This window comes from Eublepharis macularius, chromosome 7 (assembly GCF_028583425.1).
Source record: "Eublepharis macularius isolate TG4126 chromosome 7, MPM_Emac_v1.0, whole genome shotgun sequence".
Taxonomy (NCBI): Eukaryota; Metazoa; Chordata; class Lepidosauria; order Squamata; family Eublepharidae; genus Eublepharis; species Eublepharis macularius.
In genome coordinates this window covers 126,125,331-126,148,812 of record NC_072796.1, presented here as the reverse complement: position 1 = coordinate 126,148,812, position 23,482 = coordinate 126,125,331, and the positions used below count along the sequence as shown (strand labels likewise).

Sequence of the window (23,482 nt, the reverse complement as noted above, 5' to 3'; positions counted from 1 at the left end):
CGAAACGTCAGGAACTACAATGCCAAGACCACGGCAATACAGCCCGGAAAACCCACAACCACCACTAATAGTAACTCTTCAACATTTCAGGCAGAAGCTCTGTTTTAACAGGACGCTTTTTAAAATGAGCATATTGTTTAAAATATTTTCTTGCGTACACGAGGCGTGCCATCAGTCAAGCAATGAAAGTACTTGTACAATGGTGGCTGCTGCTGAACAAACTTCTTAAAAACCTGCCCAGCCATCAGATCTCCAGTGGCCAATTAGAAGTCCTGCTGGGCAAAAGCCCCACTTGGCCAGTGCCAGCAATGGTATCCAGGGGCCCCATGTTGGGGAACCCTGGCTTAGCTTCTGCGGCCTTCCTCTGAGGATGCTATCAATTGGCTTGTGCAGAAACTGCAGTTATGCAATAATATAGAACACACCCAAGAAGCCTTGAAGCTAGTTCATATGCCCACTGATTCTATTAGCTACTGCAACAGTTGATACTTTTACATGTCCCTCCCAAACTCTGAACCTATTGTGGTAAATCCTTCTAGCATTTTTCAATACATCCTTCACTGTCCATTTTGTTTCTGCAACAGCTGGAGGCAGCACAAGTTGCTCTGCATGTTAAGGCACACGGCACAATACCCATAGTCTGTACGTTCACTGGACAAGTGGGGGGTTGTATAATTAAATGCCCCCTCCCCTTGTTCTACATATGCAACAAGCAAGCAACCATCTGAGAGGATCTCTTGGGAGCAAACGTCTAGTCTCGTTTGTTTACAACCACTGATTGTATGGGGTATTCACATACCTGCAATGCTGGACAATAACACAACCAATTTCTCATACCCCATTTACATGCAATAGATTTCACTTTATTGTAGCCATTTAATATCGTTCACCATGCTAATGTTCTTTCTGCTTGGGAGGGCCTTACCCCCTTCATGAAAACTTTTTCCATTGAAAGCTTTTATGTTGGGCGCTCACGGGGTGCAGTTACATAACTCCACCACAGAGGAGGCAGGTGCCCCTCCTTGCGAGCTGGAGGCAGGGCTTCAGTCAGAGGTCCACCTGGTGGGGTTTCTTCCAGAAGCTGCTGAACCTGGGGGCGGGGAGGGAAGAGTGAAACATCCAGACGAAGGTTACACAACTGCCATTGGCTTTTCTTCCTATTAACAAGAATGCACAGAAACCCAGGGGGCATTGAGGCAGCAAAGACTGCAAGTCCCAAGCACTCAGAAAGGCCTGCCTGGCGCCCGGATACAGCTTACAGTAGCATTCCAGACAAGGAAGAACCCAGGGGACACGGCTTTCCTTCAGCACTTGGCCTCTGGGATGCTGCTACAGCAGCTGCAGCATTACAGGCATCAGGGAAATGGTCTGAAGAAGAAACGACGAGGGAAAGGTGGAAGAGTTTGCTGAGGTTTTTTTTTTAATCCCTAGGCGTTTCGCCTTGAGCTTCTTCAGGGGGTCTCCTATACGGTACTTCATATTTCGCCTTGAACAATGGTGATATGTGAAGTACTGCATAGGAGATCCCCTGAACAAGCTCAAGACGAAACCTGTAGGGATAAAAACAAACCTTAATAAAGTCTTCCACTTTTGCACTCGGTTGTTTCTTCTTCTGCCAGCTGGTGGGGTCATTGCTTTTCCTAATGGTTAGTCAGGAAGGTAAAAATGGAGCCATTCCTCCTTGGAGGCTATCACTGTGAATCATTGAGAGCTAAACTATGAATTACACGAGGATGCTCACATGAAGGGAGTCACAATGTTAAAAGACAAATCGGAAGGCTCTATCAATTTCTCCTCTACAGAGCAGCAAAGATGGCTCCTCGTAGGATTTATTTCCTCTTTGTCTCCTAGAAGGGGAGGTGAAACTGACAGAGCCTTAGGGAGAAGAGGAAATAAACCCTCTGAGGAGATCTTTGCTGTTCTGCAGAGAGGGGAAATTGACAGAACCTTCTGATCTGTCTTTGAAAACTCAGATTCCCAGCTAACATTGCGACTCCCTTCATATGAGCATCCTTGTGTAATTTGTCTCTTGTAATTTAGCTCTGAGCCCGCTTGTGGGGAAAGCAGAATATAAATTTAATAAAATTTAAAAAATAAAGTTTGCACTCTGCACTCTGGCAGCACCATGAGCTATCACTTGCTACAGAAAAGAGCCAGGGTTCTGCACCTTGTATCAGCCAAACAAGTTCCCAGTTACTTAAAGCTCAGGCCCGAGGCAAAAACATGGATGAGAACATAACCAGCAGGAAATAGGCAAAAACAGAACCCCTGAAGCAAGCTAGCCAACACATCAAGGACTGCTTTTCTGAATGCCAGTTTGGCTAGCTACCCGGACAGACTATGAGGGGGGATGGGATTTTGTTCAGATTCTTTAATATTATGGAACTTATCAACTTTCAATAAAGCTTCTAGGTTTCAAGGCAATGCAGGAATCTGAAGTATGCTAGGAAAGCAAGAAGCCAAGCAGACACAGTGCCTAAAAACACCACCACATCCATTTCCTACTTCATTTAAGAGTGCTCCATCCAAGAGGTCTCCTGAATATCACACTTCAATCCATACACGAGCCCTGCTCTACTACAGAAGAGACTGCACATACCTCCTTATCCCAGCTTTCCATCTGCAGCTTCTTCCACTGCTCTCTTTTGGCAAAGTAATCTGGATACACCGCCTTCTCCGAAGGATGCCAGTAATCTAGGACCCATTCAGGTACCTGCCACATTGTAAACCAAAGGAGAGTGTAAGCACGGTAGCAACAGTCTCTGACAATTTGTTTATTTTAATGTCCACCTTTCTCACTGAGACCCAAAGCAGATTACACAGTGCAGGCAACTAGGGCATTTAATGAACAAATACAGAAAGGTATAGATTGTAGAAATTTAAAAACAAGCACATTGCTGAAACAAAGCATAAGTAATTGAACATCTTTAACAATATGGAAACAATGCAGATACTACCCAGTAGAAGCATATCTTCATCAACAGACAGTACCCAGTAGAAGAGTCTACAGTCCCTATCCCTTAACCAAGATGTCCCTCTCAGATATTTCTTACAGCATAGCCCTATTACCTGAGTTTAAAAAAACCCTTACTAGCGTCCTCATGAGGGTGTGATGTTGGCAAAGTTCCAACACAGCTTCCATTTGTTCCTTTGATAGACTCAGTTAACACTGGTCTAGCAATTTTAGACACGACTTGCAACTATGTACCAGATGTATGCCAGATTGAGGAGGAGGCTAAAAAGGGAACTATAGATTTCAGGCTTCTCTTCTGCCTCTCAGTCAGTACAAGGGCAAGAGCAATGCCAGCAAGAAGCACAACCTTTTTCACCCTCTCTGGATTTTTTTTTTGCTTTTTTTAAGTCTGATCAAGACAAGTAATTCCTGTATGCTTTTGAAGTTTGATCCTTTCTCTCGCTTCATTTTTCACACTCAGCTAATAATTCATCCCAGCTTTATTTCTTGTTAGGTCCCAAGGCTGCTCATACTATCAGGTACTTCAAGTCTTTTTTCTCCACTCCATCTTGTCTCTTTTTAAAACATCGAGCTACTTGTCCCTACTCTTCTAGCAGTTGGAAGTCTGTTACATTTTATAGCAAACCGTCATTCAAACTGTGATCCCACTGTTAATTTGCAACACAGCAGCGGAAATGCCTTATCACCTACTGACCTTGTAGCAGTCATATCTCTCATAAGACGTGCCTTCCGGAGCATCAGGAAAGATGTACGGCTGAGGATGCTGTTTCTCCCAAAATTCTTGTTCTGCTGCCATTAGCAGCTTGGTTGCTTTCACCATATCTTTTTCATTCTTGTGCTCGTCAAAGCGTGCTCTCAACAAGCAGGCAAAGTAGCGATACCTGTCCCTGATAATCCAAAGACAAAACAGTTACTCTGCAAGTCAAGCAGCGCTATCTTGAACATATCACAGTTTCCAGAGGTAGGCCGTGTTGTGACAATGGTGTGTATCCTACCGCTGCACTCAGCAAACTCTGAAACCTTCCTCCGGTGAAAGCGGCTCTCCCACCCTAGAAAGGCTGGATTTCAACTTTGCTGAGAACAGCAGTAGGATACACACCAATGCTCCTAACCATGGCTAAGAGGTTGAGTGCGCCCTGAGGGTTCATGTAGCAAATTCCATCCACTTCAAACTGAATCATAATCATGGTTAGCATTAAGTGGATCATAAACCAGGGTTACCTCCAAAGAAAGGGAAGGAAGGAGAAACATTCATATGCAAGAGAAAAGAAGGGACAGAAAGTACAGAGGCTCATAAGGTGCCTGGATCCTCTCATTAGGATCAAGCCGTGTTGCATCTGCATAGGCCACAGGAGTTTAAGAATAATGCAAGATCTTAAATCTTCTGAGGACTGATTTATTCATTTCTCCATATAGGAAGTTGCCTCTTTGCAGATCCATTGCAGTTTGCCGCCATATTTGCCCATTATAACAAAGCAAGGAAAGGAAAGTGAACTGTGCTTACAGCTACCACACTTCTGGTGTAATATAAGCTGCAAGCTCCAGTTGGAAAAACAGCTTTTCCATCTCAGCCCTTCGGGTGTGTTATAGTAAAAGTAACACGCTCATGCTTCCTCCCTCCCACCATGTTTTAAGAGCAAAGCTGCTCTTAAAACAAACCAAGGCCAGCTTTCTGCCTATCTGGAAAAGCACCATCAGCTGCGCGCTGAACCAGCTGCTTCCAGCCTCCAAGCCACGAAAAGGACTTTCTTTCCTAGAGAGCAAGAGACGGGAAGGAGTCTCTACAGCACATTCACCAAGCCGGTGTGTTGCTCCTGCGCCTCTTGCAAGTTCTCCCTCCTAGTGCTCTGGATCAAGAACAAAATAATCAGACGGCTTAACTAATTTTGTTTGCAGTGCTTGGAACAGATCAGAAACGAGTCTATCAGAACAGAAGCATTTCCCTAAATGCCCACTAGAGGGACTCTGTGATCTCTCATAAAAGCTGCTGCCATTTGGGCCATGTTCCAAACTCCTAATCCAAATTGCTGCTCTAAAGGATTATTTTGGCTTTAAAACAATGAATTATAGTTTGAGAAATTGCTAGTGCGACCAATAAGCTAGAGGTGGGATTTTTTTTGTCTTGCTCCTTACTAAATTAATTAAACGGTTATCTCCATTAGTGGTAGTTTGAAAATTAAAGAAAACTGTTTCTTGTAATATTGACAATTTTTGTCACATAAAGCAGATGTATTTCCAGCCTTAGCAACACTGACTACCAAATCACAGGGAAGAAATCCCATTAACATTTAAAACCAGGGAGAAGGCAACTGCTCCCTCCCCAGATACCCCACTACAGGCATGCTAAGAATATGATGCCAAAGTTAGCACTATCCAATGTGTTTAGAATAAAGCCCTTGCCCCGAGCCACTACTTATATTAAAGGGCCTAATTCTGAGGTCTAATTGGCCACCTAAATCCATCCAATCCCATCTTACTAGCAAATTTTAGAAAGTAGTAGAGAATCTTAAGAGGGGAGAGTAGGTTGATACTAACAAATCTGCTGGTAAACCAGAAAATGTAAGTTAGGTCACTGCAGCTTTGTACGGAAATTGAAAAATGAAGTTATCAATCTGCAGGGAAAAGGGGAGAGGAACTCAAAAAATGGCAACTATTACAACAAAAAGTGTTTGCCATATGGCCCAGTTTCAATTACAGAACATGAGGTAGTAATTCCAGATTAACACAGAGTGGGACAAGAGGCAACCTTGTATGTAGAGCAGTACAGACACCCTTCTTTTCCTGAAAGCCTTTTTAACTATTTTCTTGGGGTTGGGAGAAAGGAGAGGGAATTTAGGTCAACCCTCTTCTTCACTGAAAAACCAACAGTCTTGAGGCACCTAATAACTTTATTTTGGCATCACATTCATTGGCTAGAACTCACTTTGTCGGATGCATCTTCTGTTTGCAAATATACAAGTAAGCGCACAAGCAAAGAAAATAAATGTCAACAGTGGAGCCTAGTGACCTTCCTACACAAAATGCTCCAAAAGCAGTGACTGGGGATACTACAAGCCCTTTTCACACGTTACATACACAGACTATGCATACTGAAGCATTCGGAATTCAATATGCATTCATTAAACACAACACAGATCATCTGACACCAAGATTGCAATCCCCGGATACAAAATCAAACATATGTAAAAAGATTCACAGACGTAGGTGTAAAGCTACCCTTTTTTGTGGGCCACAGTCCACCAAGACAGTCTATACTTTTTTATTCCACCCCTTCCTGAAAGCACACATGGCTTTCATCCCCCTATTATAATATTACATCAGCCCCATGACATAGGTTCAAGCTGAGACAATGTATGCCTGGCGTAAGTTTTCATGGACTAGAGCCCACTTCCTCACGTACAATAAGCAGATCCTCACTATGCAGACATATTATGGGAGTGGCCCAGTGATGTGTTGGGTTTTTTTAAATACCTCCTACATAAATGTCCGCCCTGACCTGAATCGCCCAGGCAAGCCCAATCTCATGAGATCTCAGAAGCTACGCGGGGTTGGCCTTGGTTAGTAATTGGATGGGCGACCTCCAATGACCAGATTTTCTATGAGGCAAAGCATCTCTATCAATCTCTTGCCTTGAAAACCCTATCAGGAGTGGCCATAAATCAGCTATGACTTGACAGCACTTTCCTCCACCACCACCTAAATGTCTATGCAGTAAGTATCCACTTCTAGCAACTGACAGTAGACCCATGAAAGCATAATGGGATAATAATTCTTAATGGAATAAAAATTCTTATCTTTTAAAGGTGCCACAAGATTCTCAGATTCTAACCAGTATATTTTCACCCCGTCGTTCTTCTCCCAGCACACATGGCTCTTCCTTCCCTATTTTGTCCTTTCATGTAGGTTAGGTATACAGAGAGTGTGACTGGCCCAAGGTCACCCAGCAAGCTTCCATGACAGAGAGAGGATTCAAACCCAGGTCTCCTCATTCACAATCCGACACTCTAACTTTTGCCCCACACTGGTTCTCACAGGGATTTGATCATGTGTTTGTGTCATTTATATCCCACCTTTCTCCCCAATGGAGACCCAAAACAGCTTACATAGTTCTCTTCTCCTCCATTCTGTCCTCATAACAAGTTGAGGGAAGAAGGAGGAGAGGGTTGGAAGTTGCCAATGTGCGGGTATACTGTAACAAGGGAGAAGCATAACAGTCACAAGCAATACCTGTGTGTGTGAGAGAGACTCATTTCATACACGACATTATTTTTTTTAAAACTTATGCCAGAGAGGACTCCCTTCTAGTCTCAACCGCAATTAAAAGTCTTGGAGCACCTTAAAAGACCTCACAAATCTGTCACTGTGTCAGCTTTCCACAGGACAGCGTAGCTTTATAAAATGATCACAGGCGGGTTTAGTGTTAAAGGATTCAAGTACAAAAAGGAAAAAAATGATTTTAAAAAACTGGCGTCAGCAGAAACTGATATAAATAACGTTTATTTATTTACTTCGTTTATATCCCACCTTTCTCCCCCAAGGGGGACCCAAAGCAGTTTACGCAATTTTCCTCTTCTTCATTTTGTCCTCACAACGGCCCTATGAGGTAGGCTAGGCTGAGAATGTATGACTGGCCCAAGGTCACCCAGCCACCGTCCATGGCAGCATAAGAATCTGAACCTGGACCTCGCCACGCCACGACTCAACCGAATTCGTGGGCCGACGTCGCCTTGCTGAGAAGAAAAGGGGGGCAGGGGGAGACGACTGAAGACCCCCCAGGTCGCAATGGTAACTGCCCCTCCCGGTCAGTTCCCCCCCGCCTCATGGCCTCGAAGGACTGCAGGGAGGCTTCCCGCGCTTCTTTCTCACCGGAAGATGCACCAAGACTCCAGGTGCCGCAGCGCTCGCTTGTAGAGCCGCATCACTTTCTGCTGGTGGGTCAAATACGTCGCCATCTTGGCTAGGCCGCAGCCTCCCCCTCAGGAGAAGAGGACCGCCTCCCCTTCGGCGCGGGGAATGATGGGATTGAGAAGAAGCGCCTGTGTCGACCGTAGCTCCCGCCTCCTACAGGGGCGGCTTAGAAAGGCGCTTCCGGTAAAAACAGGAAAGGTGTGATGGTCAATGGTAAACCGGAAGTGTTGAGTTGCGTGTTTTAAAAAGTCATGTTTGGTTTCTGTCTCTACTCCGCCTGCGGCCACAGGTTTCCCTTTTTTTGTCACAACTACAACAAGTACCTCACGGCCCCGTCTGACCCTATTGGGCCACTGTAAAGAAAAACTGAGTTATGGAGGCGGGCTCGGAGTGGCGCTAAGTAGCTTAGATTTGCGTCCCGCTTATGGCGGCGGAGGTGACCCAACTGGACCCGGATGTGACGGTTGTGCGTCATGCTGCTTCCTCCTTCGCCCTTCCCTACAGAATGAGAGAGAGGAGCGCGCCCAAGGATTCGGGTCTCCGCCGTCATGAGCCGCTTCAAGTTCGTGGGTGAGGGCGGGGCAGCCGGCGCGCGCGGGGTGTTGCCTAGGCAACCGGGAGTGAGGCCTGGGCCTTGCCGGGCAGGTGAAGCCTGAGGGGGGTGCCTTGGGGGGTCTGCAGGTCCAGTTAGGTTCTAAGCGCCGGAGCGTCCTCGGAGCTTGGGGAGGGACCTCAGAGGTGCATAATGCCATGGAAGGCCCCTTCCAAAACTAGCGTTACTAACCTCCAAGTGGGGCCTGGAGATTTCCCGGAAGAGCAACTGATTTCCAGGTGACAGAGATCAGTTCCGCTGGAGAAAATGGCTACTTTGGATGAAGATATTATTATTACCATTATTATTAAGAACAACAATTCGATTTATATACCACTCTTGATAACTTAATGCCACGCTCAGAGCGGTTTACAAAATGTATTATTATGGTGAACTGTATGGTGTTATGCCCAGCTGAGGGCCCTCCCCTCCCCAGGTTCCACGCCCAAATTCTTCAGGAATTTCCCAACCCAGTTGACAACCCTGTCCAAAACAGCCGTTTTCTCCAGGGGAACGGATCTCTATGGCCTAGGGATCAGTTTTAATTCTGGAAGATCTCCATCTCATAATCTTGCTCAAGTCTACTGAAGCGGGCTTCCTCCCAGGAAAGTGTTTTTAGGATTGCCCTGTCCTTATGCCTGCCTGGCTGATACCCCTCATTCAAGACCAGCACGCTCTTCCTTATGCTCTTAAGCAGCCCTCTATTAGACACAGGGCTTTTTTTCAGCAGGAAAGCGGTGGAACGGAGTTCCGGAACCTCTTGAAAATGGTCACATGGCTGGTGGCCCCGCCCCCTGATCTCCGGACAGAGGGGAGTTTAGATTGCCTTCCGCGCCGCTCAGCGGCGCAAAAACTCCCCTCTGTCCGGAGATCAGGGGGCGGGGCCACCAGCCATGTGACCATTTTCTCTGAGGGCAACCCACTGAGTTCCACCACCTCTTTTCCCAGAAAAAAAGCCCTGATTAGACAATACAATTTTTTTGGTCTCCCCCATGAAATTCCTGCCCTCTCATTAAGATTAGCAAACAAGGCACTGTGCCATCTGGCAGGAGCAGGGTCTTTCTGTGGCTGCACTAACCGCTGTGGGGTGCCCTACCCCTAGGTGGTCATTTGATAGTGATTATAGTGAGAGCTTTTTTGCGTCAAGCCTTCTGTAAAATGGTTGTAACTGTTGGAGGGGTGGGTTTATTGGTGGTAGATCAGGATTTTGCTGAGGTGTTCGTGATTCTTGAATGATAGTGTAATTGTAATGCTGCTACATCTGCTTTATTCTTGTTATTATTTGAGACACTGTGCATTGTTATATTTGTAACTGCAATACTGCTGTTATCTCTTTCCTTGTTATATTGTAATTACGTTGTTTTGTAAGCCACGCTGAATATTGGTGTATAAAAGTGGTACATAATTCTGGGAAATAAATATAAAACAATACAAAGGTACACTGCACAGAGGCTGTTGTGAGAACTAGCTATTCCAAAAGTATTGAATTTGTTGTTCTAAGCCAGAAGTTTGTACAGCACATTTTTGCCTCTACATACTTCTAGGGTGTCTCTTACTGTAGTTACTAAATATGTTCTTTTTTCTCTAGATATTGGTGTTAACTTAACAGATCCTATGTTCAGGGGCGTATACAGAGGGACGCAAAAGCATCAAGGTAAATATCAATTATATATGAAACTGTTATTGTTGCCCACTCTGTCTCAAAGACTCAAGGGGCTGATCCTACCAGCTTGTACTAGCAGGTGATCTCACCTGATTACCCTCCTCACGGCCTTCCTGGCCATCCTTTTACCAGTGGATCCCAGGAACTCCCAGCGTAGTCTTGCTGGGGAATTCTGGGACTCATATGGTCTAATGGCCACATGGGATGAAGCTGCAGTGAGCAGGGGGATCAGATAAGATTGTGCCTCCACCCTTTTACGCCAGAGAAAAAGCTGGTGGGATCTACCCCAAGGTGTGCAGGAACACAGTAATAAATGTTAAGTAGATACAAAATAGAGATCCTCAGATTACCCTTATCTTTGGCTCCCAAAACGTTTAAAAATTACATTGTTTCAAAGGGGATGCTTAAAACTGAGCTCTCATAAACCTGTAAGAGTAGAGTGTTCGGCTGTTGAAGGAGAACTATTAGAATGCCTTATTGAAGGCCCTTGTAGCCCTGATGTATAGATGGTAATGCTATGAAATCATCCTTGGCCAGTCAAAGAGAGCTGTTATAGTATAGGCATGGAGGTGGCCACTTACGTATGTTGCCTTCAGCCAAGAGGAAAGGAGGGTTACAAATATTTTAAATAAATAATTCCTTTGGGTAAATTCATGGCAAAAACATTTCATCATGATCCCCAAATGAGTGAGATACAATCAAAGATGTTTATTACTTTTAATTGGTTTGGTCACTGTGAGTGCTTTGAAGATTGGTGCTGAATTTCTTCACTGTAGAGGTATCCATACTCATTAATAGAGATATCGGTCATCATCTGTCTACCACATTTGATCCTGCCCTTCCTCCCAGGCTTCACGCATAGTTCTCCACTTTATTTAATCTCCGCAACAACTTGTGAAGTAGCCCAGACTGATAGAGAGTGATAATCACAAAGCCACACAACTGGCTTCATGGCAAACTGGCTTCATGGCAAATTGGGGGGAAAGAACTGCAGGGGTTGCTGTGAACCAGAAGCAGCAAAGGAGTCCCAGAGACGTGCTGGATTGTGGTAATGTGGATTTTCATTGTATGTTTTTTGCAGATGACTTCCTAGATGTAGTGGACAGAGCAGTCAAAACTGGTGTGAAAAAGGTACTTTGTTTTGCAGTATTGTGCGTTTGTGGTCTCTCTTTGATGGTCTTAAATTTTAACTGTTTCAGAATTTTCATTAGAGGTCCATCCGTTGGGCCTTAATAAGTGTGCTTTTGAGGGATATTAATCTTGACATTCAGAAACCAGCACTTATGGTAAATATGTTTTCTTAATTCTAGTTCATGATTACGGGTGGAAGTTTGCAAGACAGTAAAGAGGCGCTGCAGCTGGCACAAACAAATGGTATTTGTCTGCTTACGTTGTATCATTTACTCTGAATGTTTTTGTTACCCTACATTTAACATGTAGAAGACCAAACCCATATTTAAATGTTGTTGACATTTGTCTTCTGTTGGCCTTGTCTCTTTCCACCGTCAGACGTGGGCTCTTTATAATAATAACAACATTCGATTTATATACTGCCCTTCAGGACAACTTAATGTCACACTCAGAGCGGTTTCCACAGTGTGTTGGTATCATCCTCATGACAATCACCTTGTGAGGTGGGTGGGGCTGAGAGAGCTCTGGAAGAGCTGTGACCTACCCAAGGTCACCCAGCTGGCTTCAAGCGGAGGAGTGGGGAATCAAAGCGGGTTTTCCAGATTAGAGTCCTGGCACTCTTAACCACTACACCAAACTGGCTCTTTTACTTATTACGTTCCAATGTGCCAGATAGATTGACAGAGCTAAAGAAATCATTGCAATCTCATGTTGCTTGTTTTCAGACATGTTTTACAGTACTGTTGGCTGTCATCCTACCCGCTGTGCAGAATTTGATCAGCATAACCCTGACCAGTACTTAGCAGAGCTGCAAAGTCTAGCTGAGAAAAATAAAGGGAAGATTATCGCAATTGGGGAGTGTGGCCTGGGTGAGTATTTACCGGCTGACTCGGGACTCTGGGCTCCACTCTGTTTTGTTTCACAAGCCAATTTACTGTCTCTTTCTTCTTGTAGATTTTGACAGACTAGAATTCTGCCCTAAAGACACCCAGCTCAAGTAAGAGAGATTTACTAATCATACAAAAGATTAGTAAGATTTCCTTTTATTATTGCTTAGGATATTCTCAGTGTCGCTACAAGCAGAGGTGCCGTAAAAGCCAAGGTGCAGCGAAAACAAAGATGCCCCAGCAGCCACCTTGGTGGCCCTTATGAGGGCAGAAAGGTGGGATATCAATCTTGTTAAATAAATCAATAAGCTTCCCAGCTTTTCCATTAAGGGAAGAGTTAAACCTTTCCATCTGGCCCTCTTAGCTTCCCTGTTTTTTCCATCCTACTTTGCTCTCATCCTTTGTTGCTTGCATTGCCAGCACCTTGGCTCCAGACTGTTTTTATACAGACGTTTATGCACGGAATCGTGATAAAACATGGTGGCTGGAACTGGAGCGTAGGGCTGCTTGCCTAGCAAATGCAGGTTTGGTGACGAGCTGGCGACAGGATTTCCCAACCCCCACAGATGAACTGAATAAAACCATTGTATAACATTTTTTGGTATCGCCTTTGTTTGGGGTTTTACTAGTTCCCCCATACCTGGATGTTACTGGCACAGAATACATCAAGAACTAGTAATCAGGATGGACCTGTTCATTTGAGGTCCTTTTTGGGTGTCCTTTTCCAGGTCTCACCACCACTGAGGTGACATGGATGGGGAGCGGGGGAGGGCATTTCTGTTCAGTGCCACATCTTTGGATTGGAACATCCTCTCCTGTGAGGTCTGCCTGGCACCTTCGTCGTTATTCAGATGGCAGGCACAAACCTTCAATTTCAGCATGTATTTGATTGATAATTGTTGGGCATTTGATTGATATTTTTTATGTTTGTTGAAGTTGGGGTGACATTACTGTTTGCTGATGACTTTTGTTGCTAGCCCACACCAGTTTTGTTCTAGATCCAGAGGAGTTAGCCGTGTTAGTCTGTAGTCGCAAAATAGTAAAGAGTCCAGTAGCACCTTTAAGACTAACCAACTTTATTGTAGCATAAGCTTTCGAAAACCACAGTTCTCTTCGTCAGATGCATGGAGCTCCATGCATCTGATGAAGAGAACTGTCGTTCTCGAAAGCTTATGCTATAATAAAGTCGGTTAGTCTTAAAGGTGCTACTGGACTCTATACAGTTTTGTTAAGCACTTATTATTGTGCTAGCTGCTTAGAACAAATGTGTTAGAAATGTAGGATATGAGACGTTTAAATAACTAACTAACATGGGCCTGTTTACTTGGGATGACTGAGGAAAGCTACTGATTGAAACGGGAGGGTGTTGAAAAGCAAGGAACTTCAGATGAAAGAACGTTCCTGTTACCCAACGTCAGTTGCTTTCATTGTGTAGCGAGCGCTATTGTGATGATGATAAGACAGGGACTGCCTTGCTGGATCAAACCAAGGTTAGTCCAGTGTAGCGTTCTGTTATGAATGACAGATGGACAGTTGCTTCTGTGCATTCAAAAGCAGGGCACAAGCGTGACATCTGTACCCTGGTCTTAGTCCGTAGCATATGGTTATCAAGAGGCTTTGTATTTCCTCTGAACGTGGAGGCTTCGTTTAGTTGTCTTGGCTAAACTCATTCATGAATTTATCCAGCAAAGTAACATTCGCATCTTTTGATGGCAGATGGGTCGTAAAACAAATTGAGAGTCGCATGCTCTTTATGCTCTTCTGCGTAGGAAGAGAATCATCATCAGTTATGGCCGCACAGTTGGTTAGCTAGGACCCATTTCATAGCTGCAAGGTAAACCATGATTCTCTAATGTTCAGCCTGTCGTTTACATGTCACAATGTGATCCTGCAGCCTCTAGTGGAGCCAGTATGGTGTTGGATTAGGACTGGGAAGACCCATGGTCAAATCCCCAGTTCACCGTGAAATTCACTGGGTGATCTTGGGCCGGTCTCTCCCTCTCTCTCTCTCAGCGTAACCTATCTAACAGGGTTGTTATAAGGGCAAAAGGGGGAGGGGAGAACCATATATACCACTTGGAGTTCCATTTTAGAATGTAAAGGTAAAGGTAGTCCCTTGTGCAAGTACTGAGTCATTACTGACCCATGGGGATGTTGCATCATGACGTTTTCTTGGCAGACTTTTGTTACGAGGTGGTTTGCCATTGCCTTCCGCAGTCACCGTGGTGCAGAGTGGTAAGCTGCAGTACTGCAGCCCAAGCTCTGCTCGTGACCTGAGTTCGATCCTGGCAGAACCCGGGTTCAAGTAGCTGGCTCAAGGTTGACTCAGCCTTCCATCCTTCCGAGGTCGGTAAAATGAGTATCCAGTTTCCTGGGGGTAAAGTGTAGATTTTAGAATGTGCAGAATAAAAATGTGGTAGATGAGTATGCCCTTACTATCTGTCTTCTCAAAGGTACATCAGTTTTGCGAGACCATTTCTCTGGTTAGTCTTTCAACAACCATTCCATTCTTTCTCTGCACTTTGATGCCCTATGCCTGATACTCTGTCAACCTTCTTTTACATCCTTCCTCCCAGGTATTTCGAAAAACAATTTGATCTGTCCGAGCAAATGAAACTACCAATGTTTCTGCACTGTAGAAACTCGCATCCAGAATTCTTAGGTGGGTTGTTTTTAGAAAATAGAGAGATCGCTTTGGGAAATTAAAATTACCATCTCTAGGATTCTAAACTCAATCTATGCTCTTTTGGCACAGATATAATGAGGCGAAACAGAGAGAGGTGCGCCGGAGGAGTGGTAAGTGCAAACAGTCATTAGAATGCTGTCCTTTTTGTGGCTATAATGTTTTGTCACTGCTAATGCATTGCAGACAAATCAGTTTGGGGTCTCTAGTTACACTTCCCTCCAGAAACTTCTTACAAGAGCACAAGCTGACAAAATCTGCAGTCTGCCTCTGACATCAGCAGGTTTTTCTTGGCTTGCTTGAGAGTGCAGCCTGTGTTGTGTCTATTTTGGCCTTCCTCTCTGAATTCTGTAATGGTCCTTCCCCTGTAGTTTGAAAGGTGAGGAGTCAAAAGTAACAAATAATAACCCAGTACCATAAGCTTTCCATACATCTGTTGTGACATAGTGGTAGCAAAGGCACTCCTAAGCACGCACCCCAAAAATGAATGTTGCCCCATTATCTCTTACTGATTAATTCAAATACTTTTGATTAATTGAACAGTAGATGTAGCTGCAAGAGAGTCTCCAATGTAGGATCTGGCTCCATTCTGCCAAGGATCGCTGCCCACATTGCTACAAAACAGCCTTTAAAAGCAATGCAGGAGAGAGGTCACATAACACTGAGGCACTTCAGATTTTTTTCTGCCTATGACAATGAATGCATATAAGCCTCTTCAACAGGTGCATTCTTTCGACGGTACCAAAGAAGCAGCAGCAGCTATAATCGATTTGGATCTCTACATTGGAATAAATGGCTGGTAAGTTGTTTCTGATGACTGGTCTGTAAAGCGTTCTTTCAAATTGAGATGGATGTCCGTGTGATTTACGACTGGCCGAGTCCTCAAGCAGAGTTTGGTGGCCTGCCCAGGTGCTTGACACTCCCCGTCTTTGCATTCCCGGGCAGGCAGCGGAAACAGGTTTATTAACTTCCCGCTATAGACGGCTGGTGGATTGCTTTCGGTTTGGCAGATTACAGATTGTGCAGGCCCGTTGTAAACGTTTTGCGGTGTTACAATGGGCTGTATAACTTGAACCCATGACTGATGCTGAGCATTTATTTAATGTTCCAGAGTGTTCATAGTTCTTCATATCATCATGTTCCTTCATCATGGGAAGAATAATTAACTTGTGAAACGCACTGTCACAGGGTGTTGGAATGGCCAGTTATTTAGATAACTTTACGAGGGAATTCTGCAAATTCATGGGGAACAGGCCCATGATTTCTAAATGAGACCATTGAGTTAGGCTTCCTGTTTGCTAGAATGGCTGCCCCAGTGCTTCACCGCTACAGAGGCAAAAGCCAAAGGCCCCCCCCCCCGCTAGTGCCTTCAGCAACTGGCATCCAGAGGTATACTTTCTTCAAACATGGAGGTCCCATTTAGCCATAGTGACTAATAGCCATTGGTGGGCCTATCTTCCATGAATGTGTCCAGGTCCCTTTTAAAGCCATCTATGCTAGCGGTCATTAGGAGTGTGCAGTTGGATATTGCCAATACTGTTGAGAGAGCAAATTAAGGGGCCCCTCTGGAATAGAAACAACAAATAAAGCAAAGGAACAACTTGCCAGAGGGTAGAACACAATATTACTATATCTAATGCTGGAATATAGAATTTGATTTCTTTTTTCGTTTTTATTTTTATACGTTACTTTCTTATATGAGAAGTGCAAAGTGCTGAAAGTGCAATCAAAGAACAATAAATATCATAAATACTATAAATACAAACTATTACACTAGTCCTTATCAACAATAAATACACAATTTAGAACCACAACTGGATGCAATAATCCTATAAAGTACAATTTTTAAAATCTAACCGGTGAAGACATAATCCAAAGGAATTTATAAAGGTAAGTCACTATTTCCAAATCTTTGTTCACTGTTTTTTCTTTTTCTTTTCTGTTGAAATCAGAATCCTTTTCTGCAAAAGAAGGAAAAACAGTGAACAAAGATTTGGAAATAGTGACTTACCTTTATAAATTCCTTTGGATTATGTCTTCACCAGTTAGATTTTAAAAATTGTGCTTTATAAGATTATTGCATCCAGTTGTGGTTCTGAGTGGTGTATTTATTGTTGATAAGGACTAGTGTAATAGTTTGTATTTATTGTATTTATAGTATTTATGATATTTATTGTTCTTTGATTGCAATTTCAGCACTTTGCACTTTTCATATAAGAAAGTAATACATAAAAAGAAAAAAGAAATTATATATTCCAGCATTAGATATAGTAATATTGTGTTCTACCCTCTGGCAAGTTGTTCCTTTGCTTTACTTGTTGTGACACAATACTGTTGGCAGAGTGCCTTTGTAGTAGTGGGGATATCAAAATGATAAAAGTATATCACTGATGTAACCCTGCCGTCCCCCTCATGATCTGCCCAGGTTCACAGAATCAGCATTGCTGTCAGACGGCCATCTCGCCTCTGCTTAAAAACCTCCAAAGAAGGAGAACCTGTCCCACTGAGGGACCACTCTGTCAGGAAGTTCTTCCTAATGTTTAGCCAAAAAATCTTTTGATTTAATTTCAGCCCTTTGGTTCTGGTCCGACCTTCTGGGGCAACAGAAAACAACTCCGTGCCATCCTCTATCCGACAGCCCTTCAAGTACTTAAAGATGGTTATATCACTTATTAAAACTAAAGTGGAGAAAACAAGCCTAGCTGCCTACCCAGTTTGAGTGTGTGTGTGTGTGCGAGCGTGTGGAGAGTTCTAGGTTAGCATTATGCAGATAGACAAGGGAAAAAAATGATAATAACTAATGATTTAATAAAGATAATGCCTTTCCTGACTTTCAGATACAAAATTAAAACCTAGTGGCTGTCACAACACCCACTGGCAACAAATTCCACAAGCTAATTGTTTGAAGAAGTACTTTGTTTTGCATGTCCTGAATTTCCTCGGGTGCCATCCTGCCACTGGACCTTTAGCATATGGACTGATTTTGAAAATGCCACTCTATAACTAAAAATCACAATTTATCACAAGGAATTCAGTTGTGATGAATTGTGCCGTATAAGGCACATACCTTTAGTTTTTCAGACTATTTAGAGAGTACACCCAGTTCCCTTTCAATTGTAGCTGCTGACATGTGGAATACACTATAATCAGAGAAGCTGTGCCGCTGAGGCCAGACCGGCAAAGGGAGCTAAGCAAGCAGAGGTTTTCTAGGCTGAAATCATAATGTGTATCATATCAGAGTTTTTTTAAAGAAGCCCCAGGTAATTGGTGCACTGGTTCATACAACACTTACAGTTACGCTGGTTCTAGTACGAAGAGGTGATGTTCACGACTAAGGTCATGTGGCACTTTTTCCTGGCAGGATTTTTTTTAATTCACTGCATCAAAAAGCTGCTTTGTGTTTGGTTTTATTAAAAAAATATTTGGAAATATTACACAAACTGCACATGAAGACTAGTTTCAGCCTTTGCTGGACGTGGCCTTGTCCAGTGAAAGTAAGGGTGCAATCCTCTGCACTTACTTGGGAGTAACCCCATTAAATTCTGTTGGATTTATTTCTGAGTTGTTACACCTAGGATTGGGTTGCACACCTCAGTAAAACTTTCATACCTTATAGTGGATGGTTAAAGGTTTGAAGAACATTGCCTGATTGGGCCAATGTCATGTGGAAACAAAAGCAATCACTCCTTAAATTTTGAGAGTTCTCTGTTAAACTAGGCAACTCTGACAAATCATAGCTATTTTCATATTCCAAGTTATATTTTAAAACTTACTTTCTAGTTCACTGAAAACAGAAGCCAACATAGAAACAGTGAGGTCAATTCCAAATGAAAGATTAATGATAGAAACAGGTAAGTTACTATTTTGATCAGAATTTATCTGCATTTTTTTCAGTTGTGCCCCCATTCAAACCAGGTTCAGAACTTGGGGCAGCACAAGGAAGAAACTGGATGCAAGCCTCCAGAATGAGAAATAATACAGTTTTATATCAGGATATCCAAAATAAGAAGGAAACTTCCCTGGAAATTCTGTAAATATGCAACTTCGTTCTGTTGGCCACACTGTGCTTGCAGTGTGCACACCCTCCTGTCCAGCAGTTGTGAACATGTAAGAAATGCCTGACATTACCTTCAGGGTCTCTATCAGAAAAGACGGTGCTCTGTCCGTCTTCCCTCTGCATAGCTTAATCTGTGCATAAGACCACATTGCAGAGGGGAGAACAAGATACATATCCCTAAGTGGGCTGTCTTTGAAGAAAACGTGCAGGCTTCTACTGGTACAAAATGTGGCAGCACATTTAGCCGATTTCAACATATTATCCCCATTTTGTGGCAGGGGCACTGGTGGTCTGCTTGCTTCTAGGCTCAATTCTTCTCTTTTGACGCCCTTCACTACCTGGGGTCACTTACCTAAAGGATCACTTCCAGATAGGTCTGTATGGGAGAAGCCAAGTCCTATGATTCCAGGCCACATTTGGTTTGGCCAGCATTTTGAATTGTGCCCAGGATCGTATTTGCAGCCTATGCAATTCTCGTAGCACGGGCTAAAAGGGCTTAGTTTAGTTAATAGCGTAGCTGCCGTGTTTCAAACCAGTTGGAAGTGGCCGTGCTTCTGACCCTCATGGATGGGTGTGCTGAGCCCAGAATGGTAACACCCCAATTACACTGCTAGGTCATCTCCATCCTTGGCAAGACCCCGCCCCATCCTCTTTTCAGACACACATGAAGGCATTGTTAAATCACCGTTGCTGCAGGCTAAGTGAGGAGAAATACACCCAAACAATCGGAGACTTCATACTAGCATTCCTTAAATCTGTATTATATTAGTTTTGGCAGAACTGCTTTATTTTTACTGGATGCAATACTATTTATTGTATAGTATACAGAACCTCGCACCTTTTTAATTTCACATTTGAAGAATGTATAACTTGATACCCATGCACAAAGCACAGCAGATCTTTTCCTATTTTCTCCTTCTCCCAGCTGCAGAAAGTTCTGCTAGGTTTTCCATTCAATCACATCCTTTGAAATCACATTAAGGGAGGATGCTGTCCTCGGGCCGAATGACACCTTGTTTTTTTAATGAGTTAGGTCCAAGTTCCCCAAACCTGACCGTTTTCCTGCAGCTGCTCTGAATTGCTTCTTAAAGGACCACAGGCATCTGATTCACCTCGGGATGAGTGTGAGGGGGGGCTCCTGCCTGCCTCCTCCCCTTGCTGTTTTCCTGGGCCAAAATGGTCCCGGGGGCAGGGGGGGGTTATTTGCCCCATTTTGAAGCTGCATATGCTTAGAGAAAAATTATGGGGAGAGGCTGTGGCTCAGTGATGGAGCCTCTGCTTATGCATGCAGGTCCCAAGTTCAATCCCCGGCATCTCCAGTTAAAAGGATCAGGCAGTAGGTGATGTGAAAGACTCCACCCGAGTCCTCCGGAGAGCCACTGCCAGTCTGAGCAGACAATACTGACCTTGATGGACCAATGGTCTGATTCAGTATATGGCAGCTTCATGTGGTAACATGTACTTGACGCTAGACTAAATTTCCCAATTACAGAACTGTGTCAGTGGAACAGAACATTTCAGTCTCCCCCCTCCTGCTGTAGCCCACTGACCTCTCCGAAATGCTGCTCTTGGGAGACTGGGGACCATAAGTAACAGCATGAGGCAAATTGGGGGTCTGTGCCAGGAATGGGGAGTGAGTGGAAATTACTCCAACCCTTCCAATGGTGGAAAATTTAGTTTGGATCTACATTATCACTGAAGTCATGTCTGCAAATGTAACTGAAGTGTGCAGTCCTCTGGAACTTTCCATCGTGTGGTAGAGCTGTAGTGTGTGGTAGAGCTGTATCTCTGAGGACAATGTTTCTGATTGGACTTCCGGAACCTACCTGGAGTTGGTTTTATAAGCAACTGAGTTTAGCCTATAAATGCTAAAAAATATTTGAGATACTTTTAAGGGAGGGGCTCTTTAGTAGTTTTGATAGAAGTGTGATCATTTATCAAACTATAAGAAAGTTATTTACATTTATGTGTTCCTTTAATCAAACTAGATGCTCCTTGGTGTGGAGTGAAGAATACCCACGCTGGCTCAAAATATGTGAAAACCACATTCCCTACCAAAAAAAAGTGGGAACTGGGGCACTGCCTAAAGGACAGAAATGAACCATGTCATATAATGTAAGTAAGCTGTTTAATGTGTTTCAAGGCCCCAATCTAATTCAAGTGACTCACAACTAAGTAAATCGGTGGGATGAATTAGTTACATCTAACTTCATCTGCTTTGGGGAGCTGGAATAGTGACATGCCATATAAAATATGAGACTTTAGCAGAAAATTGGCAACATCCGTCTGTCTGAACCTTGGCAGAACTCCATTCTCAGATGTACTTTCTTCTTGCTCCACACAGTACAGAAAACCTAAGAAGTGCCTGACTGAATCTAAAAATGAGTCAAACTAGTATAGTATTGCATTTCTAGTAGTGGTTAATCAGAAGCTTGTGGAAAGCTTACAAGTAGGCTCTGAAGGCACCCCCCTCATTCCTAAACTGTAGAGATTAACAGATATACTGCCTCTGCACACAGTGTGAACTTCTGACTAGAGGTGGGCATGAACCTCAATACAAACCAAAAAAAACATACGAACCAAGTTGGTTCGTGGTTCGAGAAAACGCAGTTTGTGGGGCTGCATTTTCCATGAACCCCATGACTTTTTGGCCCAGTTGGTTGCATTTGTGAGCAGTTTGTGACCCCAGACAGGCTGCTGCCACTGGGGTGTGTGAGAAACTGACAGCCCTGTTCTCCTACCACCAGCAAGCAGCAGGAGAAGGGGGCTGTCAGTTTCACATACCCTGTGCCAGGTTCAGCCCATGGGCTGAGGCCAGCATGGGGTGAGTGAAGCTGACAGCTCCGTTCTCCTGCCGCTCGGGGGACAGGAGAACAAGGCTGTCAGCTTCACTCACCCCACACCGGCTTCAGCCCATCAGCTGAACCCGGTGCGGGGTCTGTCAAACTGACAGCTCTCGTTCTCCTCCCGCTTGGGTGGCAGAACAGGGCTGTCAGCTTCACTCACCCTGCACCGGCTTTAGCCGCCCGAGCGGGAGGAGAACGAGCGCTGTCGGTTTGACAGACCCTGTGCTGGGTTCAGCTCATGGGCTAAGGCCAGCGGGGGGTGAGTGAAGCTGACAGCTCCTGTTCTCCTGCCACTCGGGGGACAGAAGAACAGTGTTGTCAGCTTCATTCACCCTGCACCGGCTTCAGCCTATCAGCTGAACCCAGCATGGGGTGAGTGAAACTGACAGCCCTGTTCTCATGCCCCCCGAGTGGGAGGAGAATGAGAACTGTCAGTTTGACAGACCCTGCGCCAGGTTCAGCCCACTTGGCTTCAGTATTAGCCATACCATTAGTCTTAAAAGCACATAAAAACACATTAAAAACACAAAAGTACCTTCTCTATGTACAAAAGGTTTTCAGCCTTTAGATACAGCTCTTGCTGGTAGTATTTATAAACGGCAACAATGGTTTGGCTAATACTGAAGCACCTACACCACAAACTAAAAAGCCTCTTTAGGAGAGCAGAGACAAAATAGCCTTAGATACTCTCATGAAACTGAACACAGTCTTTCAACTTAGCGGCAAAACTTGAGTTGTGTACTTCCAGGATGGCATTATTGAAGTGTGATTTGGCACAAATTGGATAAAATAGTTACGTGATATGTTGATCAAATGAAAGCAAACCAAGCTGGTAGAAATGTTCTGCACAGCTCACACTGTAATCTTAAACAACCCTTCTAAGCCCATTGACTTCAGTGGGCTTAGAATGGGTTAACAAACGCTTGGGTGTGCACTGCTTAGACACCATGAGCTAACAAAAGCACACTACACACACGTGTCCTGGTTTTCTACATCAGGATCTCTGTGCTCATACAGCATTCAGAAATTGGGTTGACCTATACAGGGTAGCAGTATCCCTGCCTCCCTCAGACCTACACAGCATAGATTGGGATTTGAATGACCTTTCGTACTGCAGTGCATCCCTGGGATTTCTGCACTCTCTTATCAGTGTAACTAAGTTCATGGCTTTTTGTTGCACAACAACTGTTGTAACCCAGGCAGTGACTTTTTTAAAAAATCCTCAATACTTTTAAACAGTATAAAATATATACAATTTTTTAAACCATAATTATTTGACCATAAGCAATGAACTGGCATTAACATCTTCAGTAAGTTGCACATTTTCTAATACCCCCCCTTTTTTTTAAAATAGCCAAATACTGGAAATAATAGCAGCAGTACGGGAAGAAGATCCACTGGAATTGGCCAATACTATGTACAACAACAGTATCAAAATCTTCTTTCCAGACATGTAAAGTTTTATGTATTGTGATAAAGCCTGCTAATTCTGTTATATGAAATAAAGTTTCCCTTGCATCTTTTTCTCAGCTATTTGATGGGGTGTGATATAAGCACATGGAAGGCTCTTAAAATGATCCTTTCTACAGTCTTTTTTAGAATGACTGTTAAGGTGTTCAGTGGTTTATCACTGTTAAGATGAAGTAAATATTGGTTGTGCTAACCACATTAATTCAAATGCAGCTTTTTCTCCCATGTAAGTGAAGACGGCATAAGACATGCTACATGTATTGGGGGAGGG

The 23,482-nt window shown here is 43.8% G+C and overlaps 2 protein-coding genes across 5 annotated transcripts; one reads left to right on the top strand and one right to left on the bottom strand.

Moving 5' to 3' along the window:
* Positions 1-837: 837 nt before the first annotated feature.
* NDUFB9 (NADH:ubiquinone oxidoreductase subunit B9) lies at positions 838-7,980 on the bottom strand. The gene is made up of 4 exons (XM_054985266.1): positions 7,841-7,980; positions 3,669-3,861; positions 2,600-2,713; positions 838-1,090 (listed from the first exon to the last, which is right to left on the bottom strand). The coding sequence occupies exons 1-4, from the start codon at positions 7,924-7,926 to the stop codon at positions 959-961; spliced, it is 525 nt and encodes a 174-aa protein (XP_054841241.1). The 5' UTR covers positions 7,927-7,980; the 3' UTR covers positions 838-958.
* A 368-nt stretch (positions 7,981-8,348) lies between these two features.
* TATDN1 (TatD DNase domain containing 1) lies at positions 8,349-23,264 on the top strand. 4 transcript variants are annotated; one of them, XM_054984287.1, is made up of 12 exons: positions 8,349-8,452; positions 10,063-10,128; positions 11,219-11,268; positions 11,448-11,511; positions 11,994-12,137; positions 12,223-12,265; positions 14,732-14,817; positions 14,911-14,951; positions 15,561-15,637; positions 18,619-18,689; positions 20,884-21,010; positions 23,096-23,264. In XM_054984287.1, exons 1-12 carry the CDS (start codon positions 8,431-8,433, stop codon positions 23,196-23,198), a joined length of 894 nt encoding a protein of 297 aa, XP_054840262.1. In that variant the 5' UTR covers positions 8,349-8,430; the 3' UTR covers positions 23,199-23,264. The 4 variants fall into 4 exon arrangements, with proteins under 4 accessions (XP_054840262.1, XP_054840263.1, XP_054840266.1 ...); XM_054984288.1 differs by having other exon boundaries at positions 8,377-8,444; XM_054984291.1 differs by lacking the exons at positions 8,349-8,452; positions 10,063-10,128; positions 11,219-11,268; positions 11,448-11,511; positions 12,223-12,265 and having other exon boundaries at positions 12,049-12,137.
* Positions 23,265-23,482: the final 218 nt, after the last annotated feature.